The sequence below is a fragment of the Setaria italica genome, chromosome III, assembly GCF_000263155.2.
Source record: "Setaria italica strain Yugu1 chromosome III, Setaria_italica_v2.0, whole genome shotgun sequence".
Classification (NCBI taxonomy): Eukaryota; Viridiplantae; Streptophyta; class Magnoliopsida; order Poales; family Poaceae; genus Setaria; species Setaria italica.
In genome coordinates this window covers 30,257,129-30,274,404 of record NC_028452.1, presented here as the reverse complement: position 1 = coordinate 30,274,404, position 17,276 = coordinate 30,257,129, and the positions used below count along the sequence as shown (strand labels likewise).

The 17,276-nt window shown below is 43.3% G+C and overlaps 1 protein-coding gene across 1 annotated transcript; it reads right to left on the bottom strand.

Moving 5' to 3' along the window:
* Positions 1-5,088: 5,088 nt before the first annotated feature.
* On the bottom strand, positions 5,089-8,269 carry LOC101781455 (phosphatidylinositol:ceramide inositolphosphotransferase). The gene is made up of 12 exons (XM_004962439.2): positions 7,973-8,269; positions 7,768-7,857; positions 7,390-7,476; positions 7,181-7,249; positions 6,704-6,784; positions 6,511-6,582; positions 6,340-6,400; positions 6,147-6,249; positions 5,968-6,063; positions 5,843-5,889; positions 5,636-5,760; positions 5,089-5,534 (listed from the first exon to the last, which is right to left on the bottom strand). Exons 1-12 carry the CDS (start codon positions 8,006-8,008, stop codon positions 5,460-5,462), a joined length of 942 nt encoding a protein of 313 aa, XP_004962496.1. The 5' UTR covers positions 8,009-8,269; the 3' UTR covers positions 5,089-5,459.
* Positions 8,270-17,276: the final 9,007 nt, after the last annotated feature.

The following is a 17,276-nucleotide window of genomic DNA, read 5'->3' as shown; positions in this document are numbered from 1 at the left end:
ATCAAAGAGTAATCCCATTCTCATTCTTGATCAGCCCCCACCCCCCCGAGACGCCCTCCCCTCGGAACCCGAGCCCTACCGCTGACCCGGCGATAGAGGCCCCCACCTCTATGCCGCACGACACCGACCGCCCGGTAACATACGTACGTCGGCCACTCGCCGGCATATAAAAAGGGCCTCCCACCCAGCATCCCTATCCAATACAGCTCCATCACAGTTGTCTACCGCCACCCGTGCAGAAGCGCTGCCCGTGCTCCTCCACCCAAACGCCGCCGCCACCAAACCACCACCGGCCACCCCTCCCCCACATTCAAGTTCGCACGGTAATGGGCAAAATGGAGCCCCCTCCCTTTCATCCGCCGCCCCGGCCCTCAGCTCATCGCCGTCGAGGCCCGGCAGGCCAGCCGCCACCGGTCAACCCCCATCTCCCTCTCCCTCTCCAAGTTCCTGGAGGAGATAAGATTTCCTATATTCCCGATTTGACCTACAAGTTTTCCCAAATTACACATAGGTCCTTCCACCACTCTCATAACCCTTTTCGCGGATAAGCCCCTCCACCTCCAGAAATATTTACAAATAGGTCCCTGGTTTATCGCAAATCAGTCTTAAATCTCCTTTTTAAGCCCCTAATCCATGTTTAACTCGTCATTTCATGCGCCAAACTTCCTCCAATTAATCCCAAATTTTACCACGTCATCCTCCAGAATACTTCCGCCGATCCATATCCAAATTTCTCAAAAATATTCCTTCTACCTATTTTCCGTTCGCGTTTTCTGTTCGGAGCTCAACGGATAAAAATGGATTTTCTTTTATTTATTTGTGTGTCCGTTTGTGTGTGCCGTAGATCGCGGATTACCCGAGGAGGAGTTTGACCACGAGCCCGAGCCCGAGGACCAGCAGCACGAGCCAGAACTCCCGGAAGGCTTTGAAGATGGCAAGTCCAATCTCACCCTTTGATGCATACTTAATACCTAGTTTTTCAAACACAGCCTATTGGCCTGTTTTATAAAATGCATATTGTTTTATCGCAAGACATGGTTGCATAGCCACCCCTTGATTGTTATGAACATTCCTTGTTGTCCTATGTTTATCTCTAAATATGACTTGATCTGTTTAGATGATAACTACTGCTAGAATGCTTAGGAAATTACTACTCAACTTCAGTCATTATTACAATGGTTTATTTGGAGAATAAATGCGTGTGTGTGTGCAAAATGGGAAAATGGGTCTCTGGGTCCGAAGGTAAGGGATGTGTACATGAGATGGATGGGTGTTTCTTGTGTGAAATGCCAGGATGTTGTGCTCGTACCTTAGTGGTTGAGCAATGCCGGGAGATGTCCATCTTGTCATGGTTAAGGACCGAGTTGATGTGTCATCTTGCCTAATTCAACCATCATGCAACCACTCGACCGTTGTATGGGCAACGGCTTAGCATAAATCCCACTAGCTGAACTGTTAGTCTTCAGGGGTGCTGGTGAGCAACGGGAGCCCATGGAAAAGGAGTAAGATCTTGGTGACTTAGGTCCCAGTTACGGTCTCGTGGATGAGCTGTGAACCCCTTGGGTGCTTCTGTGAGGACTAGCCAGTCTTAGCTAAGGTGGGTAATGGCTTTGTTAGGGCGGCACTAAGGTGATCGTGCTGCGGTACCCTCCTTGTGGGAAAAGTGTACAACCTCTACAGAGTTGAAAACCTATCAGGGTAGCCGTGTCCACGGCATTTGACGAGTTACGGCTTGATCACATAACTAGCACTTGGGCATGGATGGTCACGTGTGTGTGTGTTGGATTTTGGAAGTGTCCGGCAGTTGTGCCGTGAGCTATGGCGGACGGGGAGTCCGATAGCAATAAAACTTGGATCCTTTGTATAGGATCAACCCCACTCAATGTTTTGGTTACTAAAGAAAAGCTTTACAAAAACTCATTTGAAAACGAGCCCATGCATGTGTTGGAAATTTAGCTTTACCGCAAATGAACCCTAGCCTATCCTTGATATATCCTGTGCATATACTTGCTTGTATCCCCCTCCGTGGATGGGTTTGGACTTGTTGAGTACGTTCGTACTCACCCTTGCTTCGTTGCTACAGAGGAAGATCCGGATTTCGTTGCCAAGGACTTTGAGTAGAGGTTGTGTCCGCACCCAATACTGCCTGTGGTGTTGGCCTTTCCAAGATGCTGCTGCTGCCGTGTAGTCCCGAGTGCTGTCTTCTGGCACTCACTTGGCTAGCCACTGTTGTTTATTTACTTATTATCGCTGCGTGGCTTTCACGCCCACTCCCTCGGGAGTTGTACGGTAACTGAATTATCTGTCGAATAAATGTGTTATCAGCCTCCTGGGACTGATATTTGTATCATATTTAGTCTCTACTTAAGTGGGGACGCTTCACAAATCCAAGTCATAAGATAACTTCCCAATGTCGTAATTGACTAGTGCATGTCTCTGAAGTAATTCAAGTACTTGTATGCACATATTTGGGAGGGAGCTATCTTACGGTTTGTGATTTTGAGACTAACTTTATTTGTTTGCAAGCTTATCATGTGTGTAGTCTCATGTTACAAGAAATGAATCCCCGAAGATATATATGCAAGCATTATCCTTCAAATGGTGCTCAAATGTTCACTCGATATCCTTATTTACATTGATATCATGCATTTCAATTCATTCAAAGCTATCTTGATGCATAACATAGATTAAACTCATCTTGTCATAATTGACTAGTTGTTCATATGCCTTGCCATCCACTATATGTATGCACACACTTAGGAGGAGCTTAGTCTATGTTATGCTAGTTTCATGTTCATGATCTTGTTTGCCTTCCACACCCAAAAGATCATGATATATGAAACTCTCCCTTGTGCTTTTAATATCTTCATTTTTTGGTGTTTGATTCCAAAGGGGAGAATTTTAGCGACCAAAGCAATAGACCTTGGAGGGGGAGTCATCCTTTAGGGGGAGCAAGAAGAACCTCAAGTACAGGGGAGATGGTAGATTTTAAGCTTGGGAGAGATTGCAAGAACTTGGTCCAAGAAAGGGATAAAAGTGGCATTGGAATAAGGGGGAGCCTTATGTCCATCATGACCACATGAGGGGATTTCAATTTGGTAAGAGCAAGGTATGGTTTCCTTCAATTGGTGTTCATCACATATTTCAATTAGCATATGATTCTTACTCTTGCATTGCATCCAAGCAAGTAGTTATATTTAATTTCCCTACTATTGCTTGTTTTAGTTGTGTTGGCATCAATCACCAAAGGAAGATTGTAATGAAAATGGTCCTAACTAGGTCATTAGTGATTTTGGTGATTGTGTGTCAACACTAACCCATGCGACTAAGAATGTTTGTAAGTATACAAGGTTTAGTCATATGAATGCAAGGTAATAGACTTGGGTGATCAAACACATCAAACAAAGGTCAAGAGGACATGCACAAGACCCTAGAAGACTTTAAAGCAACCCAGGATATTATAAAAGAGAAGCCGGAATAAAGACACATGTAGAAATGAAGCAAAATGATGAAGATTCCTCATAGTTCTGTATCACAGTATGATATGGTGATCACAGTCACAATATTAGATTATCAATCGGTGATCATAGGATGATACGGTGATTGGCTTGGTTTGATGTCAACACGCATCATAAGATAATACGGTGATGGCCATGAAAGGAGCATAGGATGAATCAGTGATTGGCTTGGTTTGAAGTTAACACGCATCATAGGATGACACGTTGATCATAGTTGCAATCATAGGATGAATCGGTGTGATCAGTTCAACTCGGCATCGACTCAAATTCGACTTTAGAAGATTTTATGCATACAACAAATGATACGATGATCACAGTCACAATATTCAGAGTATCAATCGGTGATGGCTATGAAACGGTCATAGTATGAGTCGGTGATCAATATTTTTATGACCGTTGGAGCAACGGCTAGTTTCTTGGCTTGCGCCTGGCCATTTCTAGTGTGTTAGAGCTTCATGAAACTATAGGCTTTATTTCCACACATACACAAGTGGTTTATCCACCAAAGTGTTAAAGAGAAGATTAAGGCAATTAGCGTAAGGCTTAGATTTTGATTAGTGCTAGTTTAGACTAATGCTTTAAGGATTAGCCTAGAGTTAGACGAGTTTAGCACACCTCTTTGTTATCGGTGCTTGCGCACACCAAGAGTTGTAAATCCAAGGCTTGTAACTCTTGCGAGACACTCCAACTGCATTGGTGAAGTGGCCCTCGGTGCTTGTGATTGGGCGGAGAGGCACTAGGCGTTTAGTCGAAGCTCTACCAAGTGAAGAGCGGCGAGGAGCATCCGGGAGAGTCTAAACCGAGACCCACTTGCCTGTGAGGAAAGACCTGTTGGATATCCTACGAAGTTACTTGACTGGGGAATTTATGTCCTTACGCGAACATTCCCTTTAAGAGAGACTCCAACAAGTACTAGTGGAAAACCTCAGTAAACATTCATCCGGGAGAGTCTAGATGGAGACCCACTTGCCCGTGAGGAAAGACCTGTTGGATATCCTACGGAGTTACTTTGACTGGAGAGTTTATGTCCTTACGCGGATATTCTCTTTGAGAGAGACTCCAACGAGTACTAGTGGAAAACCTCAGTAAACATTGCCGTGTCGCGGTAAAGGGAGTTTGCCTTTTCTAACTCATAACCTTCCGTATTTTGTATTGCACTTACATTCCGTATTTACCTTTCCTAGAATTGCCATGTGTAGTTTATAGATTGGATAGCAACCTACTGAAAACCTAAATTCCGTATTTACCTTTCCTAGAATTGCCATGTGTAGTTTATAGATTGGATAGCAACCTACTGAAACCGTATTTACCTTTCCTAGAATTGCCATGTGTAGTTTATAGATTGGATAGCAACCTACTGAAAAACCTAGTGTTCATCTAGATAGAAATTGAAAGATAGAAATTGAAATAGATTTGAAGCTTATTTTTTTAAAGGCTTTCACCCCTGCTGTCACAGTCCCTGCACGCACAAATCTTAAGGGCTCAATTCACCCCTGCTGTCACGGTCCCTTCACGCACAAATCAGACGCAGCAACTACGGTCTCCAGAATTTTCTCCGTTCTGCCAACTGTGAACTCACAAACCATGTGACCTTTCAGAAGTAGGTACCCAAGACAATCTCATATTGTCAAGATGATTACACTTGCAAAGGATCTCAATGCTGTGCAAACTATACGCTTTTGCATAAATAATCTGAATTCTAATACGGAAAATAAAAGAAAGAAACCAGAAAAAGAAAAGGGGGGTCACAGTGAGACAGCTGGGATATAGACATATACAGTTTTACGAACAAAACTTGTTCTGCGTAGGATCGTGAGGTCTAAAACTATTTCCTTCATAGCTATGTCATGAAGCTGCTAGGCACCAAAGCACGTGTCATCCCATATTCCTTCCTTCTCTGGAACGTCTTTCAACTAACAAAAATCGCTCCATCAGCACTCATCATGTTTTCACACTTTCACTATCAACATGGCTTTCATTCTCAATGTGCTTTCCATTAATTTGCGTTCGTGGTCTCTGTACCGCAACATAACGCTACTGCTTAGTTCAAAGAATATGCAGGGTAGTATAACAAAAATGTAGCCATCATGTCATGATAAACACTTGTTATTTCATACCCGGTCAGCTGAATCCCCAGAGTTACCATTCAACAATCTCGTGCTCTCTTCTTTCAACTTGGTATCTTTGTCCTTCGTACTGACAGGTAGTATTGATGCAGACCCTGCTGATCGGTCGGGAAGTTCTGCAGAATGAACAACGGTTACTAACAAATGAAACCATTCAGAAAAAATAATTGCCAACAATGGAAAGGGATTATTTCTCACCTGTAAGCTTCTTATCCACAAAGAAAACAACCAAATTCACAGTATACCTGTCTAGGAAAGATACATCAACAAAGGGAAAAAGAAGCATGGTAATATTTCCACAATGCAATAGAATATGTACTAACCATGCTACAACAACATCAACACTGTAATGCTTGCGAGAAGATATAATAAGAAGACTCTGAACAATAGCTATGCACCACGCAAGCATCTTAACAAACCTGGCATGAATAAACAAAAATTAGGATATCTTTTGCAGTTGGGATGACATAAACAAGAAAAGAATTAAAGAACATATCTTCACCTTATACTTCCATACTTCTGGTATGTTATGACAAAGACTAGAGTGAAAATCATGTGGGATGAAAATATCAAGTCACCACAGCCATATATCACTCCCCTTGGGACTGTTGTCAAATGACAGAGCTAGCTTAATACATTTGGACCAACAAAAGGGATGGCATAATAGTTCGAAGCATAGTGGAGTTGCCTCTTACAATTAATCAGAAGGACCTCTGCTGCATTCTGGGGTGGTGGTAATCTGGCCAGAGGTGAGCCCTGTAGAATGCGATTAATGAAATATTCAGTCATAATCACATAAAGTATAGTAGCCAACTTATAACAAAATCTGGCACCACAAGATGAGCTAGCCTCAACAAGCCACGTACCTCGCGACAATGATAGTTGGGACCTGGAAGCTGTGTGGAATAGAATGTTATTATCCGTAGAAATTGAGAAGCCTAAAGAACCAAAAAAGGAAAAAAGAAAATCAACTCCCTGTTTATTGTAGAATACAAACGCAGATATCAGCTGATCAGAAGAATCACATAAAAGAAAACATGCAAACCAAGGAACACTTACACATAAGAAGGCAAGCACCCTGCGCCAGATCAGAACAGTGTAGAAGCGCTTGGTCTGAAGGATGAAAGGATGAAATGTCCACTGCAAAGGCAAAAGCGACGCTGTTACAAATTACAATTGAGCAAGGTTAAACTTGCAGGCACGAGAAAAATTGGTACATTACATATGCTATAAATGAGTAAGGATAAACTTGCAGATAGGAGCAAAATTGACAATTTCAGGAAAAGAACAAGAAAAAATAGAGAAAATGGGGAACAATAGAAGAAGTGGGTTAACAACCAGAAATCATACAAGCACGAGTAATGTTTACTTTGTACATAAAGCTTCGCATATTTATCCGTCTCTATGCATCGCAGAATTTTCAGTTCGCTTAAAACAAATAGCCAATTTTCCTCATGTGCAATCATCTGGTTTGTGATCAAACTAGCCACACGCCCCCACAAAAGGGAAAAGAAAGACAGTAAAGAAGATGTGTACCAATACAAAGGAGAGGAAGATGAATGTAAATAATGTCTCACTGATGTAACCCCTTTCTTTTCCAAGTTCCTACAAGAAATTCAGCAGATAAAAAAATGCAAGTAAGAAAGCATTTCCAGTATTGAATTCTACCATTACATGTTCTGCATTGGTTCTCTATCAATCCGTAGACAAACAAGATTGGAAGCAAGGGCTCGTGTTGTACATACTGGAAGAATCATAAAGCCTAGATCTTGAAGGGTAGGCCCAGGCCGGTGCAAATAATGAACCCCTCGTGCGGCCAAACCATGAATGTACTGTTTATTCCAAAAATAAACAAGAATTAGTACATATGGATGTAAATAGCAAACGCCCAGCTGGTCACCCATCAATGTACTCCACCAAAATTTGGTCTGCCGTGAGAAAAGCATTAATAAGAAAAAGAGAATGCAGAAGCTGTCGCAACTTTAGTGATCGTTTAGAACAGAATTCTACAGCACTTGCTTCTTGAGGCTGAATTTGCAATTGCCAGGCGAGATGAATGATCCTGCTATATACCATCCCTTGGGAAGGAGTAACCACACAGATAAAACTTAATCGGGCTGTACCTGGAAAACGAGGCCAGCGAGAAGAAGGCGCCATTTCTCAGAGAGGATCTTGAGCTCGACCGATACCTCCGAGGTGATCCTCCTCACTAGCTGCACGCCAATCCCATCCCCATAATCTCAAGTCAAGCCTCTCAACAAGAATCTGACGAGGCCTCTCAACGAATGGCCCGGAAACAATGAAATCCAACCGACAAACTACACGCACCTTGGAAGCACTGCGAGCAAGGTAGAAGGGCGACATGGCTGCCGGGTGGCCGCCGGCGGCGCGCGTTTTATGGCACCCGGAATCGGAGCCAAGAAGGAGGCGAGAGAACTCCGCCGGCAAGCGCCTCCTCCTGGTCCTCCTGGTCCTCCTCCTTCCCGGTGCGCCCTTCGCCTCTTTCCTCTCCTCTCCTCCTCCCCGGCAGCAGAGAAGGAAGGGAGAGAGAGAGAGAGAGAGAAATCAAATGGCGGAATGCGAGGCTGGCGGATGGGGTGGGGGGGGGGGGGAGGGGGGGGGGGGGGGGGGGAAGGGGGAAAAAAAAAGGGGGGAGGATCCGCCGTGCTGGAAGAAACCAGGCCTCGTTTTCTTTTCTATCTGGAGCCAGGGATCTAAATGGCCTTTCCAGATATGGATTCCCTTGTTCCTCCCTCTCCTTGCTCCTCTCCTGCCTCGGATTGTTTGGTATCCTTAACTAATTGCTATTGATAAAATGAGTGGAATGGGAGACGACATGCTGCTGCCAGTGCCGGGGGACGGACCAAAGGAGAAGGGGAGACTTCTACAATGGAATAGTTCGTGCGTTAGCGTATCGCGACGATGGCGTTGGAATTGACAGATTGGACGCGGCCGGCGGAGTTTGACGCGGCTCCTACGCGGCGGCCGGCGGCTTTGTGCTGTGCTGGGAAGGAGGTACCAGAAAATAAAGCGAGAAATTTCGAGTCACACCCCTTGGTATTTCTCTAATTACAATCTTCGCCGTGCAGATTTCATTTCTGATTTCTCTAGTGGCCACACCGATGGAAATTATTCTCAGGTGGAGTACATTTCTACAACTAAGCAGGGATATAAGTCATCTCCTACAATGCCACATAGTATTTTTTTTATATGCTGGAGAGCGAGAGCGAGGAGAGAGAAAAAAATTATTGTTTCGTGAAACAAACATCTTATAACCTTAAATTTTAGAACTATGAGATTATTATAATGGTGCTAGTTGTGGTTGCCATGCAACTTATAATCTTTCTTTTTTTCATGCACAAATTAAGTAAATAGAATTACTACAAGATAATTTAAAAATAACCAATTATACATGTTCTTAAGATTACGTATTAATGTATGAGACTATCTATTAGACAATATCAATATGCTTGCGATAGAGTGGACATCTCTTGTTTATCCTAATTAAGAGTATAGATTATGGGCTAAACCATAAAAGTTCATGGTGAAAAATCTGCTCTCTTTATCTCCGGACAGTGGTACCACGTGAGCAGTATTGCAATTTTCATAAGGGTGTTCATGCAAGTCCATCGGTATGGACAGCTGGACACAAAGAAACTGCCATGTGGAACTTGGAACAAAGACAGATAGATATACGAGACGGACTCCTCCAGGCCGCCTCAGGATCATTAACGATTCTAGAACAGAAACAAAGAAATAGAAAAGTTGTGTGATGTTAACGTCGCCAACGACTTGACTGCTTCAACTATCCAAAGCTAGTTGGACACGACCAACTGAAGCTTCGTTTCAATCTGTCAACTGATGAACCTGCCCCTCCTTTTCCTTCTAGACTCCAGACCCACTTGCATTGCAAGCTCACGCGGAGCGCGTGGATTTGTTCCTCTCAGCATGTTAGTCTATCACTCTGATATTTCAATCGCTCTCGTAGGTCCTCAGACTCGCTGTGATGCCATGGCTCTAACGTTTATCTTCCCTTTCACTCACTACCAGAGAACTCGATATATCTTCCGAAAATACATTCAGGATTAATCCGTTTGAGATAAAAGAGACGGTCTTTTATCACGGGTTCCTAAAACGAGATATAAAACCATCTTTTAGTCCCGGTTTGTAAAACCAACCGGGACTAACGGGGCTGCCACGCCAGGCGCTGGACAGACCCCTTTAGTCCCGGTTGATGTTACAAACCGGGACTAAAGGTCACCTCTTTAATCACGGTTTGTAAAACAAACCGGGACTAAAGTGCGTGTGGCGCCTATAATTTCGTGCATCACGTACCCCTTTAGTTAGTTGAGAGTTTTTTTATAATTAATGAAATCAATCAAACTATATATAGTATTTAAACGAATCAATTTAACTATTACGTACTTATATATACAATTCTTATACAATTAGCTAGTATATGTACAATTCTTGATTAGTATATATATATATATAGTACAATTAATTCCTAGCTAGCTAGCTATATAGCTCTAGGATCTTGGTCGAGGTCTTCCCGTTGAGGTATTGCTCGGTGCTTCTTAATTTCATCCACCGTAATAAAATTCTCCTTGTGGATTTATCACCTCGTCCACCACGAATCCTACGAGACTTTCGCATATTGTGTCTATTCTTTTCTTCTCCAAGATCTTGTCTCGAATATTATGCATCTGTAATTTGGAAGTGAATAATGTTACACGAACAATTAAATATAAGGAGCTAGAAAACAATTAACTATTAATAGTTTTATTTTATATTATGTACTTCCTGTTTTTCCTTGGGCGTCAACCTGGCCTTGTGTGACAGAAAACTGCGCATGTTCTCACAGACATAGTACCCACATAGATTATTTCCTTATTCCTATCTTAAGCACTTCAATGGGAAAAGAAACAAGTTATAAAATATTCGTCATATAGAATGTACAAAATATGCAAACTTCATACGTACCGGGAAGTCTGTGTCCCATGTAAATTTTTCTTGGAATGCACCTTGGCGTCATTTTTTGATGAATTGTTTCCATGCCCTACGGATGAAAATAATGAATGATATAGTGTTAGGCAAAAATTTAGGAAACACACTTTTGTATTGAGATAAGGGTCCAGAATTACTAATTACAAGTGTAGAATGTCATGAATCTCTTGGTACTCCGCTAGTGGTTTCCTCAAGGAATCAAGGACGGTAACTCGGCTTCTATCAGACTCAATTAATATTAGGATCCAGTGGTAACTCTGTACGTAAATATTCATTAATCAAATAAGGAAAAGGAAACTAAGATAGACGGTATATGTACATACAAACACTTACTTGAAGTTGTATGGAAGTAGTATGTAGCTCTTGCCACCTTGAAGGTCTTGCATGTTGAAACATTCCACCAACATTTTATCTGTAAAATCTTGTAGTTACGTTTGGTTAACTACGGATGGATCCATGAAGCCAACATGCAAGTATCCTTCTTGTCGGTACTTCTGAATTAGCAGCCTACATAAAAAGGAAGACAAAGTTAGTAGGGCGACACATGCATAAAAAATAATGATATGATCCAAAATTTACATATAGATAAACGGATACTTATAGAGCCCAGACGCTGATGAAAGAGACGTCTAGGGAATCTTGATGGTACAGTTCATATATTTCTTTGATTTCCAGCCAGAGGCATTTCTCGCCTTCGCCGTAAAAATCTATCGATTTTACTTTAAGGCCGAACATGGAAGTCTGGTCGGCGGATGTCTTCATGTACCATTCATGGAGTTCATACATCTTTGGTGATAGGCTCCCTACGAACTCCAGCCTTACTAGAGACTTTCCTAGCTCAAACGTCCATCTCGGTTGAAATGGTTGTGAAGTTGCTGGCTCGTGACCATCTAGCTCTATACATTGATCAAGTCCCACTCCAAATTCTTTCATGAATTCCAATACTTGATCTTGTTGAGACTTGGGCATTGCTGCTATCCTTGTAGCATCTCTTTCTGGTAGATGACGAAGGCAGTGATCAACAACACTTGAAGATGACTTTTCTTTTCTTTTTTTCCCTATATTCATCGCCTCCTTGGTTGAATCTGACATCTTCTGAAAAAATTGTAATTTAGTTGGATCAATTGTTGGTTGTGGCTCCATCTCCCTTGCTTTTTTTCAGCCTTTTTCCTGAACAACTCCTTGTATTCGGCTTGGATTTTGGACCAGCGTTCCTCTTGAGTCATTGCATCCCAACGTTCCTTAGGAGTCACTTCAGGCTCCTTATTTGTTTTCCTCTTTTTATGTGCTGGCTTAGGAGCCATTGGTCGCGACTTCTTAATCGGGTCTATAGCAGGTTCCTTTCTCAGGGCTGCAGGTACCTTGCTCGGGACTGCTCTTAGTCCCGGTGTCGTCGGTGATCGGGGAGGAGTGTTGTTGTCATCGTCGTTGCCAACTGGATGTGGAGATGGAGACTTTGATCGAGCATGAATTGACAATGGTCCTGGTGCTAAAGGTCCCGGTGGTGATGGTCCTAGTGATGACGGTCCTAGAACTGACCGTGGTGGAGAAGTCGGTCTTGCCATTTGAGGAGATGGTTGCGGCTCGGGTTCTTCTGGGAGGGGTGCTGCCTCCATGCCTAGTATGATGTAGCGTTTGCGCCATAGAATGATGCCTCCTTGAACCGCATCTCCTAGTGTCCTTTCCCTAACGCCTCCCGGGAGCTGGAGCTCATAGCCTTCATATTGGCTATCAACGAGCTGCTCTACCGAGACACTAGCATAGCCAGGTGGAATCTCTATGCCATGGCTCGCCTGCGTTGCCCAGCTTGGTAAGGCACTCGCGTATGCTACCTGTACATATAGCAGAAATAAAGATGTTATTAAACTCCAATCCTGAGGCATGGTGGATCGATGGATTGAGAATATTATTGCATAAATATTAATTATGTATAAGAGTATACCTTAATAGTTAGGTTGGCGACCAGTACATGCAGCTCACATGAGGTGTGTTGCCTGATGAAATCAATTGCGAACTGTTGCTGGTCCTGTGGATCGGGTTGTGCTCCTGATTAAGAAAGGACCACTCAACAATTGACTTCATCATGCATTCTTTGTTCTACAGATTGCACTTGAGATTCTAGGTTGCGCGGCCAGCTCTGCTTAGCCCGATCCTTTCTTCGCTTGTGGCTTCTGTACGAGTCTTTATCTTCTTTGAAACCTTACTTCCATAGAATGATCCCGAACCCGCGGACACGTCCTGGGTGCTCAGGATTCCCGAGGGCGAATGTGAGCTCATCCATCTCTTGATCCACCACCAACCTCCCAGCCTTAACATCTTCAATGTTCTTGGCGAGTTGTTCGCCCTTGAGACGTATTTCCTCAGTTAAGATCAACATCCCATCCTCTTGGCTCAGTTTGCCTCCATGAGCAAAAAACCAATTTTTAGCTCATTGGTTCCATTCATGAGTTGCTGGTACTATACCCCGTTCGAGCAAGTCTTGTTCCATCTTGCGAAATTTGGGCACTGCTGTTTTGTAACCACCTCGCCCTAGCTTATGGTGCTCTTTCTTATGACTAGAATTTCCAACGTTGGTGTTGACTTTTTGCTTACCGTCGTGGCTCCTCTTCTACTCAACAAATGCCTCCCAGTGGCCGCTCATCTTTGGAAATTTCTTGAATGTTTGAAATTGTATGGCCATCTTTTTCAGTGTCCACGCTTTCACATCCTTTTCAACATATCCAGCAGGAAATATGAAATGTTGATTGACCTGTCCCACAGCATATCCTTTTCTATTTGTGGGAGCGCGTTTGGATCATTTCTTTTGCCTCTCCATTTCGTGAAGCTGATGGGCACATTGTATCTTACAATTGCCCCGAGCTGAGTCACGTACTTGTTTGCCACATCGTCGGGAGCAACCGGCCTGCCGTCTTCTGACACTTCTGTGACCTCTAGCTTTTGCGATCCATCCATCACCATGGTTTGACCTCAGGTCTTCTTAGGGTTCGCCGATTCAGATGGCTAACAGTTCAAGATTCGTTAATTAGGACGTAATAATAAAGAAGAAGACATTCTAAATGAGGTAAAATATTATAAATGATATATACCTGTAACACCTGGTGTCTCAATAACAAAAGGTGACTAAGAAAAGTTAAAGATGCATTGGGTGAAAACGATAAGAAATTGACTAAAAGTCAAATTCAAGTCAAATTTGACCAAAATTTGAATTTTGAATTCTAAATTCAGAAAAATTGGGCAAAAATATGAAATGGAAGCTTGAGAGTGTTTAGAACTTTGGGGATCAAGATTGGAGACTAAACCTAGTCCTAAACATCTCAAGAAATGCAATTGAAAAATAAAATCAGAAGGATACTATTCATTGTCCGAAAATAGAGTTTCAGAAAAACAGTGCAAGTATCCCTCTTGGAAATTGATTTCTGCCAAATTTTCCAAATAAGTGGACCAAAGCAATTATACAGCAATGAAGTATGAACTTTGGACAAGTATAATAGGGTGTTGATGGTCAAGAACAGTAAGGGGATCAAATTCAAATCGGGGCCCAAAGTCAGCACTTTGCCACGTTTGACCTAGCTGCTAAACTGAATCTTTTTCTAAGTCTGAAAATAGAAATCAGTAGCTAAGTTTGGAGCGAAATTCAGAAGGATGGAGTGCAAAAGGTATAATTGTTTCTGAGCAAAATGGAATCCCTGATGGTTGTAGAGCATGGATGGTTAGTAGTTGGACTAAGAAGAATGGATTTGGACCACTGAAAATGGATCAAAATATGGGTAAATGACCATGCTCGGGTGACTGTCGAACTAAATCAGTAATTCAGAAACTTTTCAGTTGGCCCAAGCTAGAAACTCAAAAATGTCAGTGTTGGGATGATTATCTCGAGTAGGAGCAAAAATATAAATTGAAGGGTTCAAATTTATCTCCAAGTTTGCTTAAGGGACTTTGGGACCGTTGGATGCAAAATCGGCCGTGGGGAGGATTTGAACATTCTGACGAAAGAAAGAAAAGGGGAGAAGGAAATCAAAGAGGGCGAGACGTGTCGCCGCCGGCGCCCTTGCCCGCTGTCCAGCTCAACCTCTAGGCCACCTCCTCACCACGCCAGCCTACGACTAGGCCACGGTGTCGACCATGCACGCGGTAAGACCTTCGAATAACTACCGCTCCCACCGCCGCTTCTTACCGCCCTGCTTTTTACCGCTGCCCGTAAGTTCTCTGCCCAGCCACCGCCGCTGATCAAATTCCACCGCCACAACGCCTCCCCATCGATTCCTTCCATCCACACCTCCGCTCACACCCTACCAACAACCCTGTCAACTTGTTGTCCAGCTTCTCTGCCGGCGCGCCCTTAACCGCCGTCATTTCCGTCCGCCACCGCCGAACTTCCTGCTCACGGTGAGCATTACTTTGCCGTCGTTGTCCTTCTTTGTGGTGAGCCGTAGGTGAGCGTTTGGGGTACTAGGAAGCTGTAGGGGTAGTTGGAGAGGTGAGTTACACAATCGCCAAGCTTGGCCACGGTCGGCCGTCAGTTCCGCCGCCCGCTGCCGTGAAGAGGGTAGCTCCAGCCACCTCCCGGGAAGCTGCCGTCGTGCATGGGTGTGCTATAGCATGGGGATGCTTCCCCAGCCCGGCCCCATCGCCAATGGGGCGCCGGCCAGCGAGCCGCGTCGCCCCCTGTCGCGCGCAGTTTTGGCGCGAGGAGGAAGATGGTGTTGGTGTCGGGGGCCCGCACGTCGAGGAGAAGGGAAAGGAAGAGGGCCGGCCGGGAGAAGGAGTAAGGTGGGCCAGGGTCCAGCAGGCCCAGGCGCCGGTGCGAGGCTGTCGGACCGTCTTGGAAGGCCGGGTGCCGCGCAAAAATTAAAGGAAAAAGGAAGTTGGGCCGGAACGAGAATAGGAAAGGAGGAGACGGGAGGAATCGGCCTAGTAGGCCCGATAGAAGAGAAATGGCCGGCGGGTAGAGGGAATAGGAGAAGAAGGTGGACCCGAGTCGCGGGTCCAGCGCGAGTGAGAGAGGGTAGAGAGGGGGTGAGTGAGAAAAGTAAGGCCGGGGGTTTCTGGGAAAAATTTAGATTTTCTTTTGTTAGAATAATAGCTTAAATTCATTTATCACCTTTTAAATCACAGAAATTTCTAGGAGTGTCCAAAATTAGTGAAACCAATTTTGTTAGGATTGTTTTATTTTCCTTTATGCATTAAAATTCTTATACCCTAGGAAAAATAATAAAAACTTAGGTATTTGTTTAATGCCCTTTCATTAAGGTATTTAAATAAATACTTAATCTTTATTAAATGTATGAAATATGAAATAATGTTTTCATAGTCACAAACTATTATTAACCCATAGGAAATTAGGTTTGAGACTAGAAAATAATTCTAATAATTTCCAAAAATAAAAGAAAAAGCCTAAGGTAGGATTAGTAAAGAAAATAAAAATGGTGGGTTAATCTTTTCGGGTTTTTGTGTGTTGGCTTGCAACTTTATCATGATAAATTGTGTAGTCCCTTGTTGGCTTGCAACTTTATCATGAAGGAAAGTTGTATAGTCTTATATTCAAAAGGTTGCATCACTAACCCATACATATGCTATATCATAGACACCGAAGCACCTGAAGAGGAATTCTTGGATTTATCAGAAGGATCTTCGGAGTTTGAGGAGATCGTTGAATTGGTCCCCTGCGAAGCCAATCCGTCGGACAGTGCTAACATTTTTATAGATCAAGGCAAGCCCCGGTGCATTTATACCTATCTATTTTGGTATTATTATTATGTGTCCAATTATCGATTATTTTCTATATGAATGCATGAAGTCTAGGAGTTGATTGAAACCCATTCTTGTACATGATCTTACCTTGTTTAAGGACATCTTTGCCACTTGTTCAAACAATTAGTAAGTAACCCAAATTTAGAAATGCTTAGACGCTTAAAGTAACTTGGTTACCGAACCTTAAGGTGCAATGTTGGGTCATACATGCTAATTATGGAAAGGTAGCTTGGAAGTTGAAAGGCAGGCAAAAGCTAGAGATGTTAGTTCTGTCTGCTAGTTTAATCTGGTTAAGGCCCGATCGTTGTCTTAACCTTTGATCAAGTGAATGACACCTGGTTACTTACTGGGTATGGGACCAGTAAAGCCCGGTAGGTTAGTAGACTCTCTGATCGGGAATATTTCGTACCTGTACTTGACGTGCTGGAGAATGGCAGGGGCGTAGCCTAAAACTCACATGGAGATCAGGCCAGACGTGGGGTCCCATGTGGGGGTGCGTCCCTGGGTTCGGGTAGTCTTATTCCCAATCCATGGGTTTGCTAATCGAAAGGTCGTTACGTACGACCCGGACAGTCGTACATGGCTGGTGATCAGGGTGCTCTCCTGCAGGATGTAAATTGATCCGGATCGCCGCAATTCTCGGTTATGAATGCAGTTGATCACTGTTGAGCATCGTAGTATAATTTCATGAATGCAATATCTTTTCAATAATAATTTGATGTATGACTTAATATCTTACTGCTTGCAAAGTATCTTTTTGTCATCATTTAGATTGGTTAGGTAATAACTTAATTGAGTTAAAAGATAAAGCTAAGGTCTCACTTTTTAGTAAGCTCTTTTGGCAAAAAGTGTGTCAGCCAGTACACTAAATAGC

What these genes read in the sequence shown, in the direction of transcription:
- LOC101781455 (XM_004962439.2), bottom strand. Translation starts at nt 8,008, where the DNA reads ATGTCGCCCTTCTACCTTGCTCGCAGTGCTTCCAAG. An exon ending in GGGTGCTTGCCTTCTTATGT is followed by an intron (nt 6,583 to 6,703) that starts GTAAGTGTTCCT and finishes TTGGTTCTTTAG; the next exon opens with GCTTCTCAATTTCTACGGAT. An exon ending in CCAACTATCATTGTCGCGAG is followed by an intron (nt 6,401 to 6,510) that starts GTACGTGGCTTG and finishes CGCATTCTACAG; the next exon opens with GGCTCACCTCTGGCCAGATT.